This window comes from Balaenoptera physalus, assembly GCF_965194825.1.
Source record: "Balaenoptera physalus genome assembly, chromosome: 15".
In the NCBI taxonomy this organism is placed as follows: domain Eukaryota; kingdom Metazoa; phylum Chordata; class Mammalia; order Artiodactyla; family Balaenopteridae; genus Balaenoptera; species Balaenoptera physalus.
The window spans coordinates 51,879,977-51,905,193 of NC_138894.1; the positions used below are offsets into that span (position 1 = coordinate 51,879,977).

Sequence of the window (25,217 nt, forward strand, 5' to 3'; positions counted from 1 at the left end):
TTTACAATACTCTTGTTTTACCTAATCCTATTCATAGATCTCATCATGTTAGAATAAGAATCCCTCAAAGTCTTCCCAAAAGTGCTGGAATGTATTGGTTGACTCTCCCACCATCATGAAATGATCCAGTATTCACTGCACTTTCAGTTTCCTGCCTTATGTTTATTTCTACCAAGTATTTCTTGAATTTCTCATATGTAAACTGAATTCAAAATTAAATCCTCTCTTTGGCTAAACTCCCATCTTACAGGAGAGATATATACCTGCCCAGTGGCCACATAGTCCTTCACTGGATGGATGGTCAGGCTGAGAATGTCATCATCGTGTCCCAGGTACAGTCTCTGGGAGTGTTGTTGCCTATTGTACACGACAGCAACTGCAGCAATGTGATAGACCACTTCTCCAGCTTGTGTGTAGAACAGATTGTTTCTACAATCGTAGCCTCTATAGCTGAAGCACAGGTCCAAGAAATGCACAGTAGTTGAACGCACAGTGAATGAACAGAGCAGAAGTTGTGAGAAGATAAAGTTAACATGTTAATATGGACATGGACAAGCAGAACCCAGGTGTCTCCACAGTTGCCTAGGACAGTGATCTTCAATGGGGGTAATGAGGACCTCTGAGGGCATGTGATGACTTTCTAAGGGGCAAATGGACACTGATAATTTTAACAGAATCTATTTCCAGATCCTCAGCTACTATATGTGCTTTCTCTTAAAACTGACTAGTCTGAGAACACACCTGTGATGAGGTACTGGTTTTCCTTTCCCACCTCCCATTTCCTAATCGCCTTCCTCCCAATTTAGGAAGTCATTCCTCTCATCCATCGGGACTCTTACTATGGTATATTACCCTGGAATGTCAAACCTTCCAGGGACACCAAAACAAATATAAGTGCCGATGGATGTTGAAAGTGAATAACTCTAACAATTGGGTAAGAAATCCTTTTGCAAGTCAAGTGACTTCCAATTCTTTGCTTTTAACAAATTTGAACAGTGATTTAACTGAATTGTTAGCTGATGGATCATTAAACTACATTTTTGTGTGATATATCAAAATCACGAAACATATTTTTGGCCTATAACAAAGAGGAGTTTAAAGAATTGATTACCATTGCTGTGATAAAACTGCCTCTATTCTCATCTACTTAAGTAGCTAGATATGAATAAGCTTTCTTAGTGCTTATATTAAAAAGTGAAAAATTGGAATAGATTCAGTGCTAAACTGTTACCCTCTAGCAATAAGAAATATATATGCACATATATCTGAACTCACTGAAAGAATTCTATCTTATTAAAAGAATTTTTCCAATAAATTTATGTTTAATAACTATCAGAATTTGTACTATATTTATGTTGATTTGGCCAGCTATTTATTACTAATAGTTATAACAATAATTAAATCCAGAAAAAAATTGTTAATGCTTAGAGTAGCACTGTCCAACAGAACTATTATGTGAGTCACATAGGTAACTGAAAATTTTTCTAATTGTCACATTAAAAAAAAAAAAAAAGGAACAGATGAAACTTATCTTAAGAACATTTAACCCATTCTGTCCAAAATATTATCATGTCCACATGTAATCAGTATAAAACATTTTAATGAGGTAAATTTCTTTTTCATGCTAAGTCTTCAAACTCTGGTGTGCATTTTCCACATACAGCACATTTAGACCAGCCACATTTCAAGTGATCATTGGCTACAAGTAGATATCGTACCAGACAGCACAGAGTTAGAGACTTATGGTCACAGGGAATTCAATTTAAATTGAACATATAGATATGTTTTTTCCTTGTTGAAGTTATGACAGGGTAATCAAAAAAAGACTTACAAGCATAAAAATATTATATTAGGGTAAAATTCTGTGGGAGAAGTAGAATAGAAATATGAGTTCATGTATTTGTTATATTGATGATAATGGGAATCAAATATCTATGGCATTTGGGTTCCACTGGAGCCATCTAAATAAATAATGTGAGTATTTATAAAACACAAGATATATTCTTCACAACCATTTAAGCTTAGGTTGAAAAATCTTAGATGTCAACTTAAAGTGTGGAAGGTTGTACATGATTTTCAAAATTCAAAATTATTTGGGGTACACGTGAACAAAAGCATTTGAAGGAAATACTGTCCTGGGAAAGCCAGCTGAATAGAGCAGGAGTTATGGCATAAAGGAAGCAGAGATGGAGAGAATGAAATGAAATAACAATGAGTGGCAGTAACACATGCAACACAAAAGTACATGAAGTGTGAAAAATCTAGATACACACACTGAGATGGCCATAGAACACTGAGAAAACTGGACAGAGAGTCGTGGTTAAAATATTAACCGCAGGTAGGTGCAAACTGGAGAGAAGAGCCAGCCTGAATTGGGGTAGCACTGAGAAGGATGACAAGGTGATAAGGCTGGTGACAGGCCACCCACCCATGTATGAACTGGAGTTTCAAGCTGTCCTCAGGAGCCTTTTCTCGTTTGAGGAAGGACACTGCATGGTTTTTCTCTTTACTTTGTTGCTTTAGCTGAGGTAGATCTTCTTTGTAAACCTTCAAGCATAACAGAAACATTTAGTTAGAGACTCTTCAGGTTTCAAATATATTAATGTCTTGACATTCTCAGGAAATCTTTAATTGCAGGAACTCAAGTTTTTTAAAACATAAGAAGCTAAAAATGGTCACAAGAGACAAAGAAGGGCATTATATAATGATAAAGGGGTCAACTCATCAAGAAGATATAACAATGGTAAATATTTATGTACTTGACATCAGAGCATCTAAATATACAAAGCATATATTAACAACTAAAAGAAGAAATAAATATCAATACAATAATAGTTGGAAACTGTAAAACCCCACTCCCAACAAAGGATTGATCACCCAGACAGAGAATAATGAAAGAGCAGATTTGAACAATACTACAGACCAAATATCCTAACAAATACAGAACATTTCATCTATCAGCAGCAGAACATACATTCTTCTCAAGCACACAAGGAACATTTTCTAGGACAGATCATGTTAGACCACAAAACAAGGCTCAATAAATTTAAGAATATTGAAATTATATCAAGTATATTTTCTGACCACTATAGTATGAAACTAGAAATAAGTAACAGGAAGAAAGCTGGGAAAGTCACAAATATACAGAAATCAACACACTCCTCAACAACTAATGGATCAAAGAAGAAATCAAAAAGGAAATTTTAAAAAATCTTGACACAAATGAAAATGGAAACGCAACATACCAGAACTTACAGGATACAGCAAAAGCATTTCTCAGGGGAAATTTTGTAGCTAATAAACATATACATTAAGGAAAAAGAAAGATCTCAGATAAAGAACTTAATATTATACCTCAAGGAACTAGAAAAAAAAGTTTGGACTTAGTTTGGACACTAAGTCCAAAGTTAGCAGAAGAAAGGAAGTAATAGAGATTAGCACAGAAATACATGAAATAGAGAATAGGAAAACAATAGAAAAAATTAACAAAACTAAGAGTTGGTTCTTTGAAAAGACAAACAAAATTGAGAACATAAGACATGAGATTGAATTTTACTTTTTTCTAATGAACAAAACTAACTTGAAATGTCTTTTAAATCATTGGGATTTAAAAGAATTTTTAAAAAAATTTTGCTATTATGTTTCTAAATCAATTTATATCCAGAAAATATATTACTTTTCTGATAAATAAGAAAGGAAATTATTAAATAAAATTATCAATAAAATATAATTTAAATATTTTGTTATAATTTCTTTTAAGGCAAGAAATCTCTTGATGATTCAGAAATGTGTGAAATGTGGGCCACATGAATCATGGTGATCACTCTTTGGAATTATCCTTCTTTCATGACCTCATGAATCTTTCAGATCAGACTCTGGGATACAGAGCAAAGCTCTTGGTCTAACCTAGGACCTAAAATGTGCTGCTGACTGAGACAACATTCTCGATAATTTAAATGTAGATAAAATCATGTAGATAAAATTTTGTCTATCATGTATTTATGCCCTACTATCAAGAGATATAAATTTAACATATTTAAATGAAATACAATTCATAATTTCTCATCTTCATATAGGAAAGTTTTCATTTAATCAAACTACATTACAAAAAAATCATGAAAATATTATAATGAAGTTCATATTTAGGATTTGACCAAAAATCGTTTAAAAAAAATGGAAGTCAGAAGATATCTCACTACTGCCTTGTCTATTACAGATGCAGTGAACTAAGTTTTTAAAATCTAATGATAATTATTCATCTGAATTCATGATGCTTTCATCAGTTCATCAACTACTTTAGAGAACTGAATTCTAGTCTTGACATTTCTACTGCTTATTTGAACAAGTCTCATAACCTCTGTGGGCCTCAAAGTCCCATCTGTAGAACAGACTCCCTGCTCAGGAACAACTCAGGAATCAAATATAGACAACATGAATTAAATACTCTAGGTGAAAGCTTTAGAAAGTAAGATGTCAGGGAGAATATATAAATCCTAGGCATGAATTGCATTTGAGTCATTCCTTTTCATTCTTTTACTAGCACTGTTTTTATTAAATAGAAACATCCCAACTAAAAAAATTGCATTTCTTTTTCCCTAAATTGTATGTTTATTTTGCTTAAATTCCATTTCCCCTTGATATTAGGGTATAATATTGTTTAATATTTGCATGATATTAATAATTTCCTTTCAAATCTTTATCTTTAGTAGTTTTATAGCATAATATATTGTACCAATACACAGTCAAACCGATTTAGTCTTGAAGTTAACCTAAACCATCAGTTGGACTACTTTTGTACTAATCTAATTTTTCAAATACTGAATCAGTGAGTGACAATTATGGGTTGGTAAAAAAAAGTCATCATCTGAAAAGTTGTACATTCAGAGCTTACGTAGAGGCAAAGCCAAGCAGCACGTACAATGTGTGCTTTGGAGAGAAGCCCAGATCCACCTCAGGCAATGTGGATGTGGGCAAAGTACTCAGCCTCTCAGGGGTTACTGTGGGGTTGGATTCGGTGTATGTAAAGCACAGGATCTGGCCCCATAGAGACACTTGATACATGGCAGCTGCCATAGGCCTGTGTGGTAAGTTTCCATGGGGCAACACTGACGGTTGCTGTGTCTGAAATCTGAAATCTTATTCACTCCATGTTCATGTATGGAATCCGCTTCACATACCTCTGTTAAATGACAAGGAAGAAAACAGAACCCCTAGGGTTATCACCATTAAGAATGTGATACCTGTCCAGATTCCAATGAAGGTTACACGCTTTAATACAATTTAGTGCTAAAATTAAGTGCCTATTTTCAAAAAATTTGGTTGTAATTGTCCAACTTTTCTACTAAAGATGATTTCTGACTGGAAGGATAATGTGCATTGTATTTGGGCTTTTACTTTAATTAAATGGATAACGGTCTCCATAAGTTAAGAGAGAAATCAGGACAACAGCTCATTTGCAAACAACCATGCCTCCAGTGATACCTCTTCTATAAAGAAAACACATGCTTTAATGATCTGCTAAGAAAATGAAAAATCTTGTACCTTACTTGCACATTTTTCTGTAGAAAATATTTTAAAGTTTTAGCTGCTAGGAAGGCAGAAAACCCAAACTGTCATAGGTTCCGTTTTGAAAATTTGCTACTACCTCTACTTAAAATTTTTTTACTGATATGATCCAGTAAATGCCTTATTTCAAATCTGTATTTAAAGATAAGAAGTAGGCAATTTTCCTAATTCTTTTCTTGATTTTCTTCTGCCTAAGCACTAACCAATTTTAGTGCAATGTCCAAATTCAATGAGATCGAGATTTGGGGTTATAAGGCATTTGTAATGAGGCTCCCTGTTTACTGACCTGGCGATCATAATTGATTTGAGTTTCTTGCTCAATATCAGAGTCCAACTCCGGCACGTCAGATAAATCCGAATCAGATTCTTCACTATAGGAATCGGAGCCACCTTCTGCAGAAACACCCCGTGAGAAACAAGCAGAAATTCTGAGACTCTAAATGGCTAAAAATTTTATTTAAAATTTTTTCCTCTCCTATTGAGGTCAATAAAAATAACTACACCATAGTTTTCATTTGTTGTAGATTCTTAAAACACCTTTATTTTTCATCTTTTCGTTAAGTTCACCATACCTCTAACCCCCTTTTCAGGAGTATTACCAGACTAGGATAACTCCCTCCACTATTTCCACACTTCTATTAGATAACAGATCTTTGGGTTTTAAATCTTGTTTTGAAAGTGAAAAAAAGGGGGCGGGGGGGCTAGGTTTTCCCAAGGAGAAGGCTGGGACAGAAGGAAATCCAACCACTCAGTTCAGTAAAGATCCTCATTAGCCTGTTAACATGCCCACCCATGTTGGTAATTGCCATGGTCAAAATTGCTGCAGAACCCCTCCCAATAAGACCATCTCCTCACATATTACATGATCATTCCTGACAACATCACAGTAAATTAAAGGACTATACACATCCATTGAACTGGAACACAGTGGCCGTGATTGTGGACCATTCTCTGAATCCCATTCAGGAGGCAACTTCTATTCCAAATGTTACCTTGTCACCTGACCCAGCAGACCCACCACCTGTTAGAATCGTCCTAAGGAGGCCGAGATGTATCTGTTCGTGTTATTCTCAAAAGTTAATTCTTCATGTAAACCTTAGACCTTCAACTTGCATTTGGTATAAGCAAAATCCTTTGAAGGAAATTATCCAACTGACCCATATTCAACTGGCCCATATCTCAAAAGTTTTTTCTGTTCTTTTAAATTTATTGTAGGAATGAATTTTTCAAAACAGCTTTAACTCTTTACCTTAAGAAGAGATGTTAGACCATTCTTTGAAATTTTTATTGAAAAATAAATAGATGTTGAAAAATTATTACTGGTTTTACCCTGGGGTGCTGTTTCCAGCAGGCCATTGCTGACACCTTCTGGAATAAATCTCCACTGGAAAACCGAGTGGTCAGCCCCTCCTGTGCTTAATACCCACTGAAAGTCATGAGACCAGCGGACGTTTGTGACATGTGCAGAATGACCCACATACTTTCTAAATTTGGCTCCTGAAAAGATATTTTTGAGGAGAAGATTAGTTGTGCAAAAAATAGAATTTGTTGGTTAAAAAATTACATTCTATTCATGTTGAGAAGTAAAAGCTTTAAATATATTAGAAAATATAATTTCAATCTTATATATAATAACAAATAATCAAAGGCTCCAAAAGATATCTCAATCATTCTAGTATGGATTAAGCTAAAACTGGGTCTTAAAATTTAAGCCCTGTGTCTAAAGACACTTCTGAACCTGTTCCAAATAACACCTACTGCTTCACTGATTCTGAAAATAAATGCTAAAGAATGAACATCTTACACATTCTTATTTAAATACAAGAGGCAACAGGCAATCCTTTAACTGGGAAATGGAAAATACTTCTGCGGCAGGGTGGGGGTAGTAAAATTGTGGTTTGGAGTCATGTAGATGTAGAGTTGGGAGAATGAATTTTTTTTCACTTAAATTGATTGCTTTACTCAGTAAACACCATCCCCAGGTAGTGAATGCAACAGAAAAGCTATGTGAACATGTATTTGTGGTTGAATAACTGCAGCAAAGTCTCCAGTGTATGGTGAGTACATAGGAGCATAAAGGCACTCATGGAAATAAGCAAGATCCATCTTATCATGTGGAGGCCTAGGACCCCAAAGACTATGAGAGATTTCTGGGGCCAACAAGCACACTATCCCTCCTTCAGAAATACTTCTACCTATTACAGCCCCTCTAAACGAAATCTCTTTAATGGGGGAAAAGGCCATCTCTTCAACTATCACATGTTTAAAATTTAAATACCCACTGGAGAGATAATGATTTAAATTTATATGTAGGCGGAAATGACTGACACATATCCCTTCCCTGACAGCGTGTTCTGACCAGGTGAGGTCTTATTATATCAAGGCTTCCCAAAAAGACAAGGGGAATGCTGCCACAGAAGGGGAAAGCAAGGACTTGAGTCTCAAAAGCAACCATGCCCATTTCAAAGAGTTTCCTAAATCAGTTTTGGTAATTTAATGAAGTCAAACAGATTCCAACTCCGGTCAGCTGGAAATGCTGGCTGATGATAAATCAATAATTATGAAGTAAATATATATTCTTCCCATATCTCTATAGATCTTGTTGGGCTATTCTTTGCTGCCCTGACCTTTAGACCCTCCTCAGAAATGATTTAACCCATCTCTTTGGAGTTGTTTAAAAAATGTCCACAATTCTAAAAAAATGTTAAACTCATAAAAGCACATGGTAGATTTGCAGTTATCAGGGACCTAGGGGGAAATGGGGAGATGCTGGTCAAAGATACACTTTCAGTTATAAGATGAATAAGTTCTGGGGATCTAACGTACACCATGTGACTGTAGTTAATAATACCGTATTGTATATTTGAAAGTTGCCAAGAGAGTAGATCTTAAATGTTCTCACTAAACACACACACACACACGCACACACACACACACACACACACACACACACACAGGATAACTAACTGAGTTGATGGATATGTTAACTAACTTTAAAGTAGTAATCATTTCACAACATATACACATATATGAAATCACCATGTTGTATACTTTAAACTTACACAATATTATTTGTCAATTTTATCTCAGTAAAGCTGGAAAAAATATGTCCACAAATTATTTGACACAAATCAAAACAGAGTATGTCAAAAGTGAAGGTATGTGACATCCAAGAGGAGGTTATAAAAGGCACTGCAGATGTCTCCTTGCTCTTTCTTGGATCTCTAGATACCATGTGATAAGGACACTCAAGCAGCCTATGGAGAGGCTCACAAGGAACTGAGGCCTCCAGGCAAGAGCCAGGTGAGCGAGCATCTTGGAAGTGGATCTTTGGCCTCAGTCTAGCCTTCAGATGACTGCAGCTTCATGAGAGACCTGGAGAGCCGGCTAAGCTGCTCCTGAATTCCTGACTCCCCAAAACTGTGAGATAATAAATGATTATTGATTTAAGCTGCTAAATTTGGGAGGGAGGGGAATTTGTTTTACAGCAATAGCTAGCTCATACACCATTGGGAGGCTGGAACTAGAACCTGCAATAGCATTACTGTCATCAATATTTAGGCCTTATCTCTCTGATCATTCTTCCTCTCTCTCCCTCACTTGCTCTACTCTAGGCTCACTGGCCTCTTTGCATGCCAGGCCCTCTTCTGTCTCTAGGCTTTTGCACTTGTGTTCCCTCAGTCTGGAATGCTCTTTCCCTGCATCTCTGAATGGCTGGTTCTCTTACCTCCTTCAGGTTTCTAGTCAAATGAAACTATCAGTGAGCCCTGCTTTGACCATCCTACTTAAAACAGCAATACTACACTGCCCGACCTGAGCACTCTTTACTCCCATTGTTTGCTTTATTTTTCATCACAGCACTTCTCACCATCAGATGTGTTTATATTGTCTTGTTTATTGACTGGGTCCTCTCAGTAGAACAAGAGCTCCAGGGACTTGTGCTTGTTTTATTCATTGACATATCTCCAGCCTCTAGAATAGCACTTAAATATTTAGTGAATAAATGAAGGCCACATCCATCTCTTCCAAGGTTTTCCTTAGGACAATGAGTGACTCTACAAGGCCCCCCTTTATTCTCTGGACCCTAAGGAAGGCTCAGCCCTCAGCCCTCATCTCCTCTCTATTGATTCTTTCTCCTTGGCTTTAAATACTGTTGATATTCCCTCAGCTGCCAAACATTCATCTCCAACCCTGAACTCTCCCAAGAGTGTTGACAGCTTGTGTGCTATGCCCACTTGGATGCCTAATAGGCGCCTCAAACTTATCACAGAAAAACCAGGAGTTTCCCCTTCCCCTCCTACTCTGTTACCACCATAAAACACACACACACACACACGCACAAAACCTATTCCTTTCTCATTTTCCCATCTCTATAGATGGTGCTACCATCCACCCGATTGCTCAAACCTAAAACTTAGGAGTCTTCCTCAATTCTCCTCTTTCCCTCTATTCCCACACCCAATCCATCAGCAAGACCTTCAGCTCTACCTTGACACTGTTTCCTAATCTCAACCACCTCTCTTCAGGTCTGTTCCTGACACCTTTGTCCAAGTCACATCATCTTTTACCCGGGCTCTTGCAATAATCTCTCTACTTGAAGCCTCCCCTTCCCTATTCCATCCCACACAATATCAAAGTGGTATTTTAAAAACTTAAATTGCTCATGTCACTCTTCCATTTAAAACCCTCAATAGTTTTCCACTGCACTTAGAATAAGACCCACATTTCTAACAGTTGCTTCAAGGCCCTTCATGCCTGGCCCCCACTGCCCTTCCAGCCTTGGAGTGCACAGCTCTCCCCTCGTTCATCATGCTCTAGACACACTGACCTTTCTGTTCCTGCATCAAGCTCATCCAAGCTCTACTGAAGGCCAGCACTTTCCCCTCCAAGGTCTAGGGTTTCTGCAACTCAAGTCTTACAGTATCCAGGACACTTGTCATAGGAGGTAGTTGTTCAAGGACTGTGTGTATGTGTGTGTGTGTGTGTGTGTGTGTGTGTGAAGGATTAATGGAATGGCAGCACACAAGTGAAACATGGAGATCCTTGGCCTTGAGCCTCCCCTAGGAGCATGGGTAGATGCCAAGGGTGTTAAGATATGGCAAATGCCAATGAGCAAGGCTTTGGATTTTACCTCATGTCAGTGCCTCGGGGGTGATGGTCAAACAGGATGTACTCTAAATGACATCAGGGAAAATTATCAGTATGGATCCTAATTATTTTAAGATTTGAAAACTTTCAAAAGGAAATGAGGAAAACAAATTGGTTCAGCTATGTAAAAATAATATGAACTGTAGTCATTTTCATTAACTGCAGAACACTTATGTCTAATTATTATGCAAAAGAATACTATGTACACATAATCATAAATGTGTCAATTAACTTGTGAGTTTTATTTAATCACAGTGGAAAACTATAATGTTTACTCAGTCTCCACACTTTCTCATAGTCATCAGCCCCTGCTAATATTTGGGTGTTTACATGTTCAAAAGTTGGGGGAATACTTGTCACTGGTACCTTGGTTATAGGGAGACAAGTTCCACCAACTGTTACTATTCTCATCAGCAACACTCTGTTATAAACTTCTCCACCAGTAGCTTTAGCACAAAAAGGCTCCAAGAGCCTAAATGACTCTGAGGCAAATTGCAAGATGTATAAACAATGTGTCATGAAAAGTAGAACAAGTCAGTTTGCTATGAGGACATGGATACTTCTGCAGATTGTTGAGGTGGGTTTTATTACTCTCACCATACTGTCACTCTGGCTGTCAATGTCTCCTTGTTCATTCAGATGTCTCCTGGCTGCCTTCATCCTCTGGGTTGTTTTACATATAAGGGTATCTCATTTTGACAAACAGCACTACTCACTGTACCTCCCTACCTGCCTCCCCCATCCTAATATGCTAACCCAAGATTTACATTTCCATTGCTATTTTCTAGACCCAAGTCTATCCTACAAGTCTCAATGACTCATAGGAAATACCAACTCTCACTGACTTCCCAAGTCCTGATACTTGAGACCAACAGTATTGCTTCTGACCCTCATGATGTTTCTTCTGAATCCTGAATTTCCAGATACCTTCTGGTTGCCTAACTTAACTTCTGCAAGTACATTACTCAATTTAACAAGCCACGCCCTATTACTCAAAAGACCCATTATGGAGAAAGAGAACAGTTTGAATTAGGCATGTTGAGGTAATGTACCTCAAGCATTTTAATCTGATGGTCATTTTGCCAAGTGGAAGTGATGGTGGTTTTGTTATGCATTTTATGTTCAATTTTTTACCATAATTGTCACTGCTTCAAAACAGCCAGTTAGCTGAAAATGACTTTCTGATGACATTTTCAATCCTTTCCTTGATTATTCTAAAAATCGTTCAAGTGAAAGGGTTTTCAGGCAACAGCATATCCCTACTGCTGATCAGATTTTCAGGGTGCAGGCAGGGAGTCTCAGAAAAGCCTGTGTATGGGCTTTGCCTGAACTTCTGAAGGAAGAGGACAGGGTCATTACATGATCAATTCAGTCACATTCTACAAAGCCTGACAGTGCCAGAAAAATTGAAGTGACAAGATTTTAACAACAATAAAACAAAAGAACAAAATGCAAGGGCAGAAAGGGTTGTTTTGAATCAAACTCTCTCAAAAATTTCACCAGTTATCAGTCTCCCAAAAGCAAAAATAAACAAATGGGACCTAATCAAACTTACAAGCTTTTGCACAGCAAAGGAAACCATAAACAAAATGAAAAGAACCTAAAGAGTAGGAGAAAATATTTACAAATAATGCAACCAACAGGGCTTAACTTCCAAAATATACAAACAGCTTATACAACTCAACAATAACAAAACAAACAACCCGATCAAAAAACGGGCGGAAGATCTAAATAGACATTTTTCCAAAGAAGACATACAGATGGCCACCAGGCACATGAAAAGATGCTCAACATTGCTAATTATTACAGCAATGCAAATCAAAATTACAATGAGGTACCACCTCGCACCGATCAGAATGGCCATCATTAAAAAATCTACAAATAACAAATGCTGGAGATGGTGTGGAAAAAAGGAAACACTGTTGCATTGTTGGTGCAGCTACTATGGAAAACAGTACGGAGGTTCCTCAAAAAACTAAAAATAGAGTTACCGTATGATCCTGCAATCCCATTCCTGGGCATATATGCAGACAAAACTACAATTCAAAAAGATACACGCACCCCAATGTTCATAGCAGCATTATTCACAATAGCCAAGACAGGGAAGCAACCTAAATGTCCACTGACAGATGAATGGATAAAGAAGATGTGGTACATATATACAATGGAATATTACTCAGCCATAAAAAAGAATGAAATAATGCCATTTGCAGCAACATGGATGCAACTAGAGATTATCATACTAAGTGAAGTAAGTCAGAAAGAGACAAATACCATATGATATCACTTATACGTGGAATCTAAAATATGACACAAATGAACTTATCTACCAAACAGGAACAGACTCACACACACAGAGAACAGATCTGTGGTTACCAAGGGGGAGGGGGTTGGGGGAGGAATGGATTGGGAGTTTGGGATTAGCAGATGCAAACTATTAATATACAGAACGGATAAACAACAAGGTCCTAATATATAGCACAGGGAACTATATTTGATATCCTGTGATAAACCATAATGGAAAAGAATTTTAAAAAGAGTGTGTATATTTGTATAACTAATTCACTTTCTGCACAGCAGAAATTAACACAACATTGTATATCAATTACACTTCAATAAAAAAAAATTCACCAGTTATGTAAGTTTGGTGCGCAAAATTAGTGCTATCAGAAGGGGTCCACAAACTGTATTATCACCACAACAATCACTTTCAGATTTCATTTTAAATATGTCTATAAGGATTTGCTTTGCTTCCTATGTATAAGCACAATTAGCTGTAATGCATAAAAGAATTTTAATTACAATATTTTAATGTAACATGTAATTTAAATTATATTTACGTAGATATAAATAAAATAGAATACAACTTGTTTAAAACATGAAACATGGAATTTATGAATCACGAAATGTTGAGTAACATCTCTGTTAACAAATGTTGACTTAAATTTGCAAAACCACGTTTCAGAATGTCAAAAGCAGAAGATAGCAAACTTTCTATTGAAAAGTGTTAGAGTAAATATAAAGATAAAATGAATAGTCTGCAGTAACAGACATCAAGAAAATAAGCCTTAATTATACTGTATATATATTCTAGATCAAATCTTCATTCAATGAAACATTTCTTTTGGCCTTACCTTTCTTGAGACAAGGAAACTTAAACAATTTAACCAGTCCAAAATCATCTCCAGACACCAGTACTGAGTTGTTGTAATTTGCATCCACTGAGTTGATGTCAGTGACATCAGTGTATTTTGGCCAAATCCCACTCACTTCTGGGCCATTCACACATGTCCAGGAGGCCCAGGGAATCCCTTTGATTTCTTCTTTACTTGTTAAAGGCTTCCCAGCTGAAAATAATCAATAAATTTTAATATAATGTTACATTTAAATAAAATCATATTCTAATTTACTTTATTCATTTTTCTCATAAAGGTCTAAAACCTTTGTTTTAAAATGTTTATAAACCAAGGAAACTATAAATTCTAATCTCTTTCCCCAAATGGTGATTTTTTTTTCTAGCAGGGTTTAAAGGAAGCACATGCTCAAAACTCAGATAGGAGAAAGAAAATGATCATGGTACATCTAATGTCTTAAACTACTGATCCTTACTTGACCTTAATTATTTAGATAGAGATGATATTATGCTTTGTGTTATTGATGAAATGACTATTATTAAATTATATTTTATCATATTTAGTTACTAATATTTTGCCAGGTTTTTAAAGAGTTTATTCTGAACTCCTACTTTTCATAATTCAAGGAACCATAGAAGTGATTTTTTAAAAGTCAGCCTCAATTAATTAGTGAAAAAAATGAATGGATTTTCTATTTAAATTTTAAAGTGCTAGACAATGAAAATCCACCAAATTTTGATGAAATAAATGTAATTAGTTGGGGAAAACAGTCCTGACAATTGTTCTAAGTATGGTCTTATGTGTGGGGCACAATACCCAGTTTTCATAATTGGAAGCCCAATACCCATTTTCACAATACCCAGCAGCTGGTAAGGGATGTTCCCAGGGAGCACAAAAAGGAGGAAGCCCATGGATAAAGAAATGTTTGGAAAAATGCTTAGTCATGCACAATTTAAAAATTCAAAATCAAGACAATTAAGTGTATTACCTCATACTTTCCCCCTCAAAAATAACAAATATTTTCAAATAAAATAGATGCTCTTATACATTACTGGTGCATTGTCAAATTGGCAATTCTAGACTCTAACACAGCATTGTATAAAAATCCATTATGAAGATCACAGAATCGGAGAGTTTATAGTCTGAACATAGTCTTGGATCCAGTGTTCCTGCTTTAAAGAATATAGCCCAAGGAAGTAATTCACAAGAGAAAATCCCACCTCTACAAAGATATTTGGATCTGCACTGTGTGTACCAGCAAAGATACACTGGTATCTTTGATATCACTGAGTAGGGTGTTACTTTGTTACTGCAAACGACAAAAATGTGTTCTATATTTTTTCACGTATGAAAATATATATGAAATACTGTCAAGCAGAGAAAGTAGACACAAAGAAATATGCACCTAGTAAAGGTATATTGATGAATTGATAGGGCAGAGACTCTTAAAAATGTTGAAGTTATGTCACACCTTGTTTTATAGTAAAATTGATTTTTCAATAAAAAATTAAAATATAATTATTTGAGGTCAAGATTCATGTTAAATATTAAATTTTTCCTTTTACATTATAAAAAATCATTAATCAAAGATTGTAATACAGAAATCTGTCTTTTATTTATGACATTTTAACATTACAAATTAAATGTTACTAAATGAGTATTATATAAATAAGATGAATAAGATGAATCTCTTATAGAAGTTATAGTGGGGGTTACCAATAAAATTTGTGGGTTTTTTTAAATCCCAATGAGCACATTTCACCAAATAATTGTATAATAAGGGCTTCCAATTATGAAGGACACAAAAGAGACGAAAGGAATCATAGTAGTTGACTGTGATCCTCAAATCTTCAGTATTTTTTTAGTATTTTCCTAGTATTTTTTCCTTTTGCTTATCTTTAGGCATTCTTTATATATTATAGGTGTACAGTTGACCCTCGAACAACTTGAGGGCTAGGGCCACCAACTCTCCACGCTATTGAAAAATCCATGTATAACTTAGAGCTGACCCTCTGCATCCATGGTTCCACAACCACAGATTCAACCAACCTCCTACCATGTAGTACTGCAGTATTTACTACTAAAAAAATCTGCACAGAAGTAGACTGGTGCAGTTCAAACTTGTATTGTTCATGTATATCCTTTGTCCCTTATAACAATTCCAAGTATCTATGCCCATCATGGTCTCTTTGGTTGTGCAATAATTTTTTATTTTAATGTGTTCCAATTTATGAATCTTTTCTTTGAGAGTCTGTGGTTTGAGGGTCTTGTTTCAGAAAACATTCCTTGCTCTGAGGTCCTAAGAATATCCTCATATATTTTCTGCCATGGTTCAGAGTTGCGCTTTGTACAAACATTCATTGCCCTTGTGACTTACATGGCATTTTGTAGAACAGCCGTTCTCCAGCACCGTCATTAGTTTGCAAGTATTTACTATCCAAAGACCAGTCGATGTGTGTGATGAAACTGAGAGACTTGTTGCATTCTCCAATTTTCTTATACCGCTGGGCGACAGCATAGATATCTACTGGGCCGTCATTGGATCCCACTGCCAGATAAGAACCATCTGGAGAAAATTTCATTTCGTGAATGACTTCTTTTCGATCTTTGATATGAACCACTTCTGTCATATCTCTATAAGAATAGAAAAGCAAAGCGATAAGCAGCAAATCTAGAGATAGGAACCCCAAGTCATGTTTTAAAATCTGTGTGCCACAGAAAAAAATTACTTTGAAAGGGAGAGAAAAACTACAGGAATTAGAGAATTAACTTTTATGGAAACATATAAAATATTATTTAGTTCATGGCCAACGTAGGAGAAATTAAACATTTAAAATAATATTTTGGGCTCCCAAAGTAAAAAACAAAACAATTTTAATGAAATGCATTTTCCCTTTCATGTTCAATTATATGTATTATTTTTCTCTAAAACTTTTTATTAAAATTTGGGGTTTGTAAAATTATTTAAAAAATATGTCACAGAGAACAGTAAAACATATCAAGGTTAACATAAAATAAACTATCTTCCTAATACTTTAAGAACAAGAAACCAGTGACTGTTAAGCTTGATGCTTATTGTAAAAAGAGCAAGTCCAAAAAGCAGAAGAGGAAAACTACTTTTTTAATGTTGAAGTTTTATGTAATTATTTAACTTTCACTATGAAAGGTCAATAATGTCTACATTGAATCACTGGAATATTCTGTGTCCTTTCTGATAAGTTTCTGGTAAGAATTTCTACTCTTATTTGAAAGCTCACTGAGGCTTTTCCCCCATAGCTATAAGACAAGATTATGACTAGCAGGTCCCCTGAGCTAGTAATGATACCTTCATCAACTCTAAAATGAACTGAATGCAGAAATAATGCCAAATATTTGCTTCCACATAATAATTTCTCATACCTGCTATCATTTACTAATAGCATTATAGTTTACTATAATGCCATAAAATAGGTGTGGGAGGATTTTTTTTTGGCTTGGGAAATCCATCAAAAAGAAAATTTGGTAATTAGCTATCTTTTCACACATCACTAAGCAAAGAAAGAAAATGTTGCCCACCCATTTGGTAATAAGTTGTGTGGCTGGTTATGAGAATTTAGTGTAGTAAACCATGCCAAGAGCTATATAGAATTTGCTGTGTGTGAGAGATGCAGTATCTAATCTACAGCTGCATTTCCTTTCTGTAATCACAAAATGTGTAATCCAAAAGAATAACCAATGTGTTCAAAGAATTACAAGGGTGGGCCATAATTTTTGTCCAGTAGAAATAATATAGGAGGTTAATAAATATGAAATGTTCCATTTTATTGGTGATTATAGGTAGAAAAATCTTTACTTAAGTTTATCTCTAAAAATTTAGTGCTGTTGGAGGCTGCTTTCTTCTTTCTTCCTCTCTTCTTGGTTTATTACAAACCCATAATCTCTTATCTAAAACCCCTGGGACAAGACAAGCTTGGGAGTTCATTATTCATTGGATTTTAGAAAGGTGTGCATACAATCTATTACATAACATCCCCAGTAGGAGCTAAGGCAGCAACCCCTTTTGAACACATTAATATTTTTGCAGCAAATCACATGATACATGACTATCCCTACTAAGAGATTAATAGACTGTAAACTATCTCACATCCAGTTCACTGGGTCAGGCAGTGCTGACAAATAAGTTACCAAAGAACTTCGGACGCTCAGAGTGTTTGGATTTTGGAATTATAGACAGGCGGTTGTGAATCTACAGTGTTCCTATTCAAAACAGTAAATGCATTTTTCCTAAGGCCCTGGCATACATTCTGACCAGGAGAATTAATTTTAACAAAAGAATATCTCTAATGTCATTTTCAGTACCAGTACGTGCCTGACTCGGAGAACAATGAAAGATCCGTCCTTCATGCCCAGGGCCAACTGAGATCCATCAGGGCTGAAAGCAACGCTTCGAACCGCTTCCTCCATGTTACAGCGGGCGATCAAGGCATGGTCTGCTAGGCTCCACAGCCTAAGCACAGTTCAAAGTCAAAGACAAAACAAAACAACTTCTCATAGTCATCAGCCAGCCCAAGGCCTGTTCACCACTGCGATAATAACAAGAAAGACTGCAGTAACCTCACACCAGTGTCCTTCCTCTTGGCATGTCTGGGAATCTGCGAAAGTGTTTAGCCTATCTTTATGTGATTTTCACCATTTGAAATACCCAGCAAGAAATATAAAAAGAGATAACATTTCCAAAGATTTTGAGATTCATAAAATAAGGAAATTTTAAACACTACTTCACACAAAATTATACTTTTCTCTTTGGAGATTAAAAATTGTTCTGGATTTATACCAATGGCTGTTAATAACACTTATAGGATAAGAAGTACTACTAGATGCTGTTATTGCTTTTTTTTTTTTAAAAAAAAATACGAGTTCCCTTCTAGTAACTGTGTTATGTAAGCACATACAGATTGAAATACACATTACATTTGTTGGCCTCCTGAGCAAGAAGAAGTATTTTAGATGGAGAAGAACGAATGATACCCCTGCCCAGGACGGTTCCAAAGTTGGCTGTACACAGTCATATGCTGTCACTCCTCATGAGCTCCCTGGGCACCCCACTGCTGATAGGTCCCCTCTTGGTTGGGGCTGGGGCGGGGGGGATACTTCGCCATGCCCCTGGCTGATGAGCACAGCTACTGCTGGAGAGACAGAGGTCAAGTGCAAGTGCCACTAACACAAAATTTTCCGCAGCTCCTTGGAACACCTAATCCAGACACCTCAAACTGAGAGAACACAAACTAAATATTTGAAGACACAAATAAGGGTTTCCATGTGAGATGCAATTGCGGCATCTGACCTCTCTCTGTTACTACTCTGAAGACAGTCTTCTCTTAACGTGCAAACAACATTATCTGTGAGGGGGTCTGAGAATCTAAGTTCTGTGAAGAAACACGAGTAAGTCAAATGCGGTGCAATTTCTCTAAATGCATTCCACCTTCAGGAGGGATGGTGGCATGCGCCTTGCATTGCAGGGCTGCGCAGTGAATAGTTTACTGATCCCTTAGGCAGCCTGCACTGTTCAGCCTAAAGCTTATGGTATGCTTTCAATACCTTGTCCATTATTCATAATCTCATGCTGTTTTTAGCCTTGTACTATTTTAAGCAATGTAAGCTTTGCTTAACTAGCATGAAGAAACCATCACTCCTCAGCAAACTGCACTAATCTTATAAAGCCACTAAGCTAATCTTTATCAAGAAATTATGACTTATACCCTTCCTAAATTTCAATACTCAGTGTAAAAATTCCATTTAAAATTTTAGCCAAATTAATGGTTAAGGAGAGTAATACAAATTCTGGCAGTAAGGACTCTTTGCAATTCTAAGACTCAACACAGTTGTTAAAATATAAAAGCCAAAAACTTTCTTGAAATCCTTTCTATCTGGATGGGTATGAATCGAGTTTCTTGGGTGTTTGAATAACTTGGCATTGGTTTGGCTCAGAGTAATGGAAAGAAAAGGAACAGAGGAGGAGGAAGTGAGTAAAGAGAAGTATAAGCCAAATAAACATTTATGTCACATGAAGAGATCATTGGAATTGTTTTCACTGATTTTTAGATTGATGAGGCTTTAATGCTCAGTAGAAACTCAAAAATGGTTTTATCTTCGGATTTATGCTTTTCTAATGAGTATACTCATTGCATCTTGATTCGATTCACAAACATACAGAATAAGGGCGGGGGGAGGGGGAGCAGTGACCTTTAGTCTAGTATACAGTGCTCCACTTTAGCTAGTCAAACCCAGAAGCAGTAATCCATCAACTGATTATCAATCAGTCTCTTCCTCTCACTGTCACGGACTCTCTCTCTGGCCTGCTTGTTGTTGAGCACACTTAAAGCTCAGTAGTACGGAAATACTGGAATCAGTGTAATAGTCTTCATCGCACACTTTCAAATCAGTCTTTCAACAGTCTCAAGAACATTGGAAGCATAATCATTTTGCTCATTTTACTACTGTCGTGTTCTCAAATAACAAGTGATCCATAGCGAGAACACTTGAGGCCCTAAAAACATGGGCATATTTTCTTAGGAACCCGCACTTTCCTTTGATTTGAAGACATTGTAAATTCTCACAGGGAATTTTGAGCAAAGAAAGAATTAATGACTCACTTGCTAAAGACGACTTTGAAAATCAGAATTTCAGTTCTCTTGGTGATGTTTAGTCTGTGACTAAACTGATGATGAGTGACTCAGCTGTGAAATTGCCAAGCTGCCTCCAGCAGGACTGAAGGTACGAGGAAGAAACATGATCTTACTACAGATGAGTGCACTCAGCTTACATCTTCAGCTGGAAGAGACCTGGAGGCCAATCTAACCAGCAGTAGTGAATTTTCACTTCTAAGAACATTTTCTTGACTTAAGATGGAGCCAAAGAAAGATAGCAACAACAAAAGGTCAAGAAGCCAACTGTTGTTAAGCAAAACGGCTTAACATTCTGTTTGGAAATGGTGAGGTTCTGCACTGTGGGTTATCCTTCTCTTCAAGTAATAAACAAATTTGGGCAAAATAAATCTGTTACCTCAGGGAGGTGAGTGAGGTTACAGCCACCACTGCCGGGGCCTCACCTGACAGAGCGGTCATCGCTGCCTGTCACAGCCAGCGGCTTCTTGGGGTGCAGGGCCAGAGCCCAGAGCTCCCCCTCACAGTGGCCCTGCAGGATCAGCATTGGCTTGTCCCGTTCTCGCACGATCACTTCAAATATCTCACTGTCCTGGGTCCCTGCTAGAAGGCGGTCTGCTTTCCAGCACACACTCCGGATAGAGAGGCCTGACGAAAATAAACGAATAAAATAAACGCATATCTCCACACCATTCACAAATAAAACACCTAAAGTTAATACCCTGTCACTGGGATAGCATCTAAGGCAACACATCTGAACAATGCCTGGGGGTGGAGAATCAACTCCACACACCACCCTGTGTTATTGACCGCTGCCTTCTGTGTGTTAGTTGTTCCCCCGACCCCTTGTGATTTATTTTGTAAAAGAGTGATTGCTCTTTCCTGTCTGACTTAGGCTAACTGTGTGTTTCTACAGCAGGGTCTATATTAAATACAACATCTTAAAGTGAATATAAGAACAGGAATTGGTCTTTATGAAAACCTAACCCTCTTTGAAACAATTTCCTTCTGATTTGCTATGGAAAAGTTAAATCACTTCAATCTTTAGGATGCTGACATTGTAATAAAATTATACGTGGGTGATACTACAGAACGGTTAATTATCACATTAGGCAAGTTTAGTATGTATTTGATCAGAACCTAGACTCATTCTGCTGGATAAATAGATGCACCATGTCCCAGAAATATGCAAATGAAACTCTAATTTCAGTCTCAGAATACCATCAAACATCTGAAGATGTTTTTCCTCACTGACTTAACAATTTATGGAATCTTCTCTAAAAGCACAGTACTCCCTTTTAAATCCAACCTTCCTTCGTATTATTCCATCCTCTTTAGGCAGATCCCCACTTGCCTGCCTGAGTGTTGATCTGGGCTTCTCTCAGTCTGTTCTGTTCCTCACCGGCTACATTATTTACTTACATAGTGAATTTTCTCACGTCTGAATTAGAAATACAGAAGCAATCCCACTTTCATAATTACTTTAAACTACTTAAGGATGTGATAAGCTTTGAGATCTGAGTTGTCTCCCCATCTGGCTTTGTGTCTTTTGTGTAGAAAGTACCAGAAGTCAGAGCACCTGGACTTCAGTCCTGCTCTACACCCGATTGGCCAGACACACCAGGGAGAGTCCCCTTTTCTCTGGGGACCAGTTTTTCTCCCCATAAATGCAGATTGTAATTATGGAGACCATGTAATTTATCATCCAAATCAGGACCCCTCTGCAAGAAAAAGTAGGCTCTAAAAATAATTAAATTTACATAAGTTTTAAAATTATTTATTAACCAAGAAAGCAGCTTTACTATATTGAAAAACCTATTAAATAATTCTATCAAAAATATTTTCAAATCTAAAATTATAATGACACTTTATTGCAGAATGAAAGGTCTAGGACAGAGGGACGAATAGGCAGACACACAGAAGATTTTTAGCGCCATGAAACTCCGTAGGACCTATAATGGTAGATACATGTTATTATACATGTGTCAAAACTCACAGAATATACAACACCAACAGTGAACCCTAATGTGAGCTACAGGCTTTCGGTGATGATAGGTCAATGCAGGTTCATCCATTGTAACCAATGTACCATTCTGGTGGGCAGTGTTGATAGGGAGGCTGTGTGTATATGAGGACAGAGGTATATGAGAAATCTCTGTACCTTCCATTCAATTTTGCTGTGAACCTAAAACTGCTCTAAAAAAAATAAAGTCTATTAAAAAAAAATCCAGGACAAATGCTGGGACAATATAAGGTTTAACTGGGGGTATCTGGACACCATAACTGAAATCCTTATTATTATTATTTTTTTAATATTTATTTTTGGCTGTGTTGGGTCTTCACTGCTGTGCACGGGCTTTCTCTAGTTGTGGTGAGCGGGAGCGGGCGCTACTCTTCATTGCAGTGCACGGGCTTCTCATTGCAGTGGCTTCTCTTGTTGTGGAGCGTGGGCTCTAGGCATGTGGGCTTCAGTAGTTGTGGCACACAGGCTCAGTAGTTGTGGCTCGTGGGCTCCAGAACGCAGGCTCAGTAGTTGTGGTGCACGGGCTTAGCTGCTCTGTGGCATGTGGGATCTTCCTGGACCAGGGCTCGAACCCGTGTCTCCTGCATTGGCAGGCGGATTCTTAACCACTGCACCACCAGGGAAGTTCCTGAAATCCTCATCTTAACTCACTGTGGTCTTGAAAGCATCCAATGAGATAATGAATTTATTTACAAAAAGTATTTTTTTTTAAGGTACAAGGCTATTATTACATGAGAGAACTCTCTTTACTTCCTGCTCTGAATTCATTGTTATGTGTCTTGAAATGGAAGGAGACAGCACACAGGCAGATTTATTATTCCTGCTGTGAGTAGTAAGTAGGGATACCTTGGCAACGGCTAGTTCAGGGTCACTCAGAATCCTCCACTGCAAACATCACGACGGGCTTTCAAGGTTGAAAAGGACAGATGTGTGGGGAAAGCAGTCGGGATAAGATGGCAGGCTGACAGGGCAGGAAGCTCAGCTAAGGAGGAAACAATCCTTTTGCTACTGTCCCTTTCTCGTCCTTATCTTTTTCCCATGCCTTATTATTAACATGTTCTTATTTTCTCTAGGAAGGGAGTGAATTTGTTGTCTCCCCAGCAGGCTTTGCATCATCTACAATTTTATTACAGGAAAGGTATACTACTTTGCTCTTCAGAAATAGGAAGTAAATAGGGATATTAATTATATTCCAAAATTGGCAAAAAAAAAAATCAAAGAATTTACTAGTTTATTATATTCATTGTCCATTTCCTCTCACTAATGTCTGTGAAAACAAGAGTTTTCTCAGTTTTATACACTGCTGTATCCTCAGTATCTAGCACAGTGTCTGGCATGTGGTAGATGCTCAATAAGAATTGATGAATGAATAAAATAAAACATTCAAATCACAAACACTTCTCGAGTCTTGGAGATACCAAGAAATAAAAGACAACATCTCCATCCTCAACGAGACCGTTCAAAGAAGGAGGGATATATTCATTCATTTATACAAAAAATTTTTATTGAGCACCTATTACATGCCCAAGACTGGAGCTTGAACAGTAAACAAGCCAGGCTCATGCCCTCATGGATTTTGCATTCTAAGGAGGAGCCAGACATTTGTAAGCAGAGATATATATGTTCATTGTATGAATATACAATAGGGAAAGGACCGTCTCTTCCATAAATGGTGTTGGGAAAACTAGACAGCCACATGCGAAAGAAACATATAAAAATAAACTAAAAATGGATTAAAGACTTGAACATAAGAGCTGAAACCATAAAACTCCTAGATGAAAACATAGGTGGTAAGCTCTTTGACATCAGTCTTGGCTATAATTTTTTGGCTCTGACACCAAAAGCAAAAACAACAAAAGCAAAAGTAAACAAGTGAGACTACATCAAACTAGAAAGCTTCTGCATAGCAAAGGAAACCATCTACAAAATGGTAACGCATTTATATTTGATATTTGCAAATCATACAACTGATAAGGGGTTAATATCCAAAATATATAGAGAACTCATACAACTCAATAGCAAAAAAACCCCAAACAATGTGATTAAAAAAATGGGCAGAGGATCTGAATAGACATTTTTCCAAAGAAGACATACAGATAGTCAACAGATACATGAAAAGATGCTCCACATCCCTAATCATCAGAGAACTGCAAATCAAAACCACAGTGAGGGAATTCCTTGGAGGTCCAGTGGTTAGGACGCCGTGCTTCCACTGCAGGGGGCAGGGGTTTGATCCCTGGTCGGGGAACTAAGACCCTGCAAGCTGCATGGTGCAGCCAAAACAACAAAAACAAAAAACAAAAACCATAATGAGATATTATCTCATACTTATTACAATGGCTATTATTTTTTCAAAAAGACAAGAAATAACAAGTGTTGGCAAGAATGTGGGGCAAAGGGAACCCTTGGGCACTGTGGGAATGTAAATTGGTACAGCCACTATGGGTAACACCATGGAGGCGCCTCAAAAATTAAAAATAGAACTACTGTATGATCCAACACTTCTGCTTCCGAAGCAAACAAAAACACTAACTCTAAAAGGTATCTGCATCCCCATGTTCACTGCAACATTACTCACAATAGCCATGACATGCAAACAACCTAAGCGTCCATCAATGGATAAAGAAAATGTGATATATACATACACAATAGAATATCATTCAGCTACAAAAAAAGGAATTATTGCTATTTGGGACAACATGGGTG

The 25,217-nt window shown here is 37.0% G+C and overlaps 1 protein-coding gene across 14 annotated transcripts in view; it reads right to left on the reverse strand.

Moving 5' to 3' along the window:
* Positions 1-25,217, reverse strand: part of EML6 (EMAP like 6) — a 351,593-nt gene that overhangs the window by 104,128 nt on the left and 222,248 nt on the right. For 12 of the 14 annotated variants that reach the window (XM_082426244.1, XM_082426236.1, XM_082426246.1 and 9 more), the window contains 8 exons: positions 20,935-21,136; positions 18,196-18,333; positions 16,225-16,481; positions 13,848-14,060; positions 6,895-7,062; positions 5,852-5,958; positions 2,429-2,547; positions 264-450 (listed from right to left, as the gene is read on the reverse strand). In XM_082426244.1, the coding sequence (XP_082282370.1) occupies positions 264-450; positions 2,429-2,547; positions 5,852-5,958; positions 6,895-7,062; positions 13,848-14,060; positions 16,225-16,481; positions 18,196-18,333; positions 20,935-21,136 (1,391 nt within the window). Of the gene's footprint in view, positions 1-263; positions 451-2,428; positions 2,548-5,851; positions 5,959-6,894; positions 7,063-13,847; positions 14,061-16,224; positions 16,482-18,195; positions 18,371-18,854; positions 19,010-20,934; positions 21,137-25,217 lie in introns of those variants that run through there. The other 2 variants (XM_082426238.1, XM_082426239.1) reach the window with 2 other exon arrangements.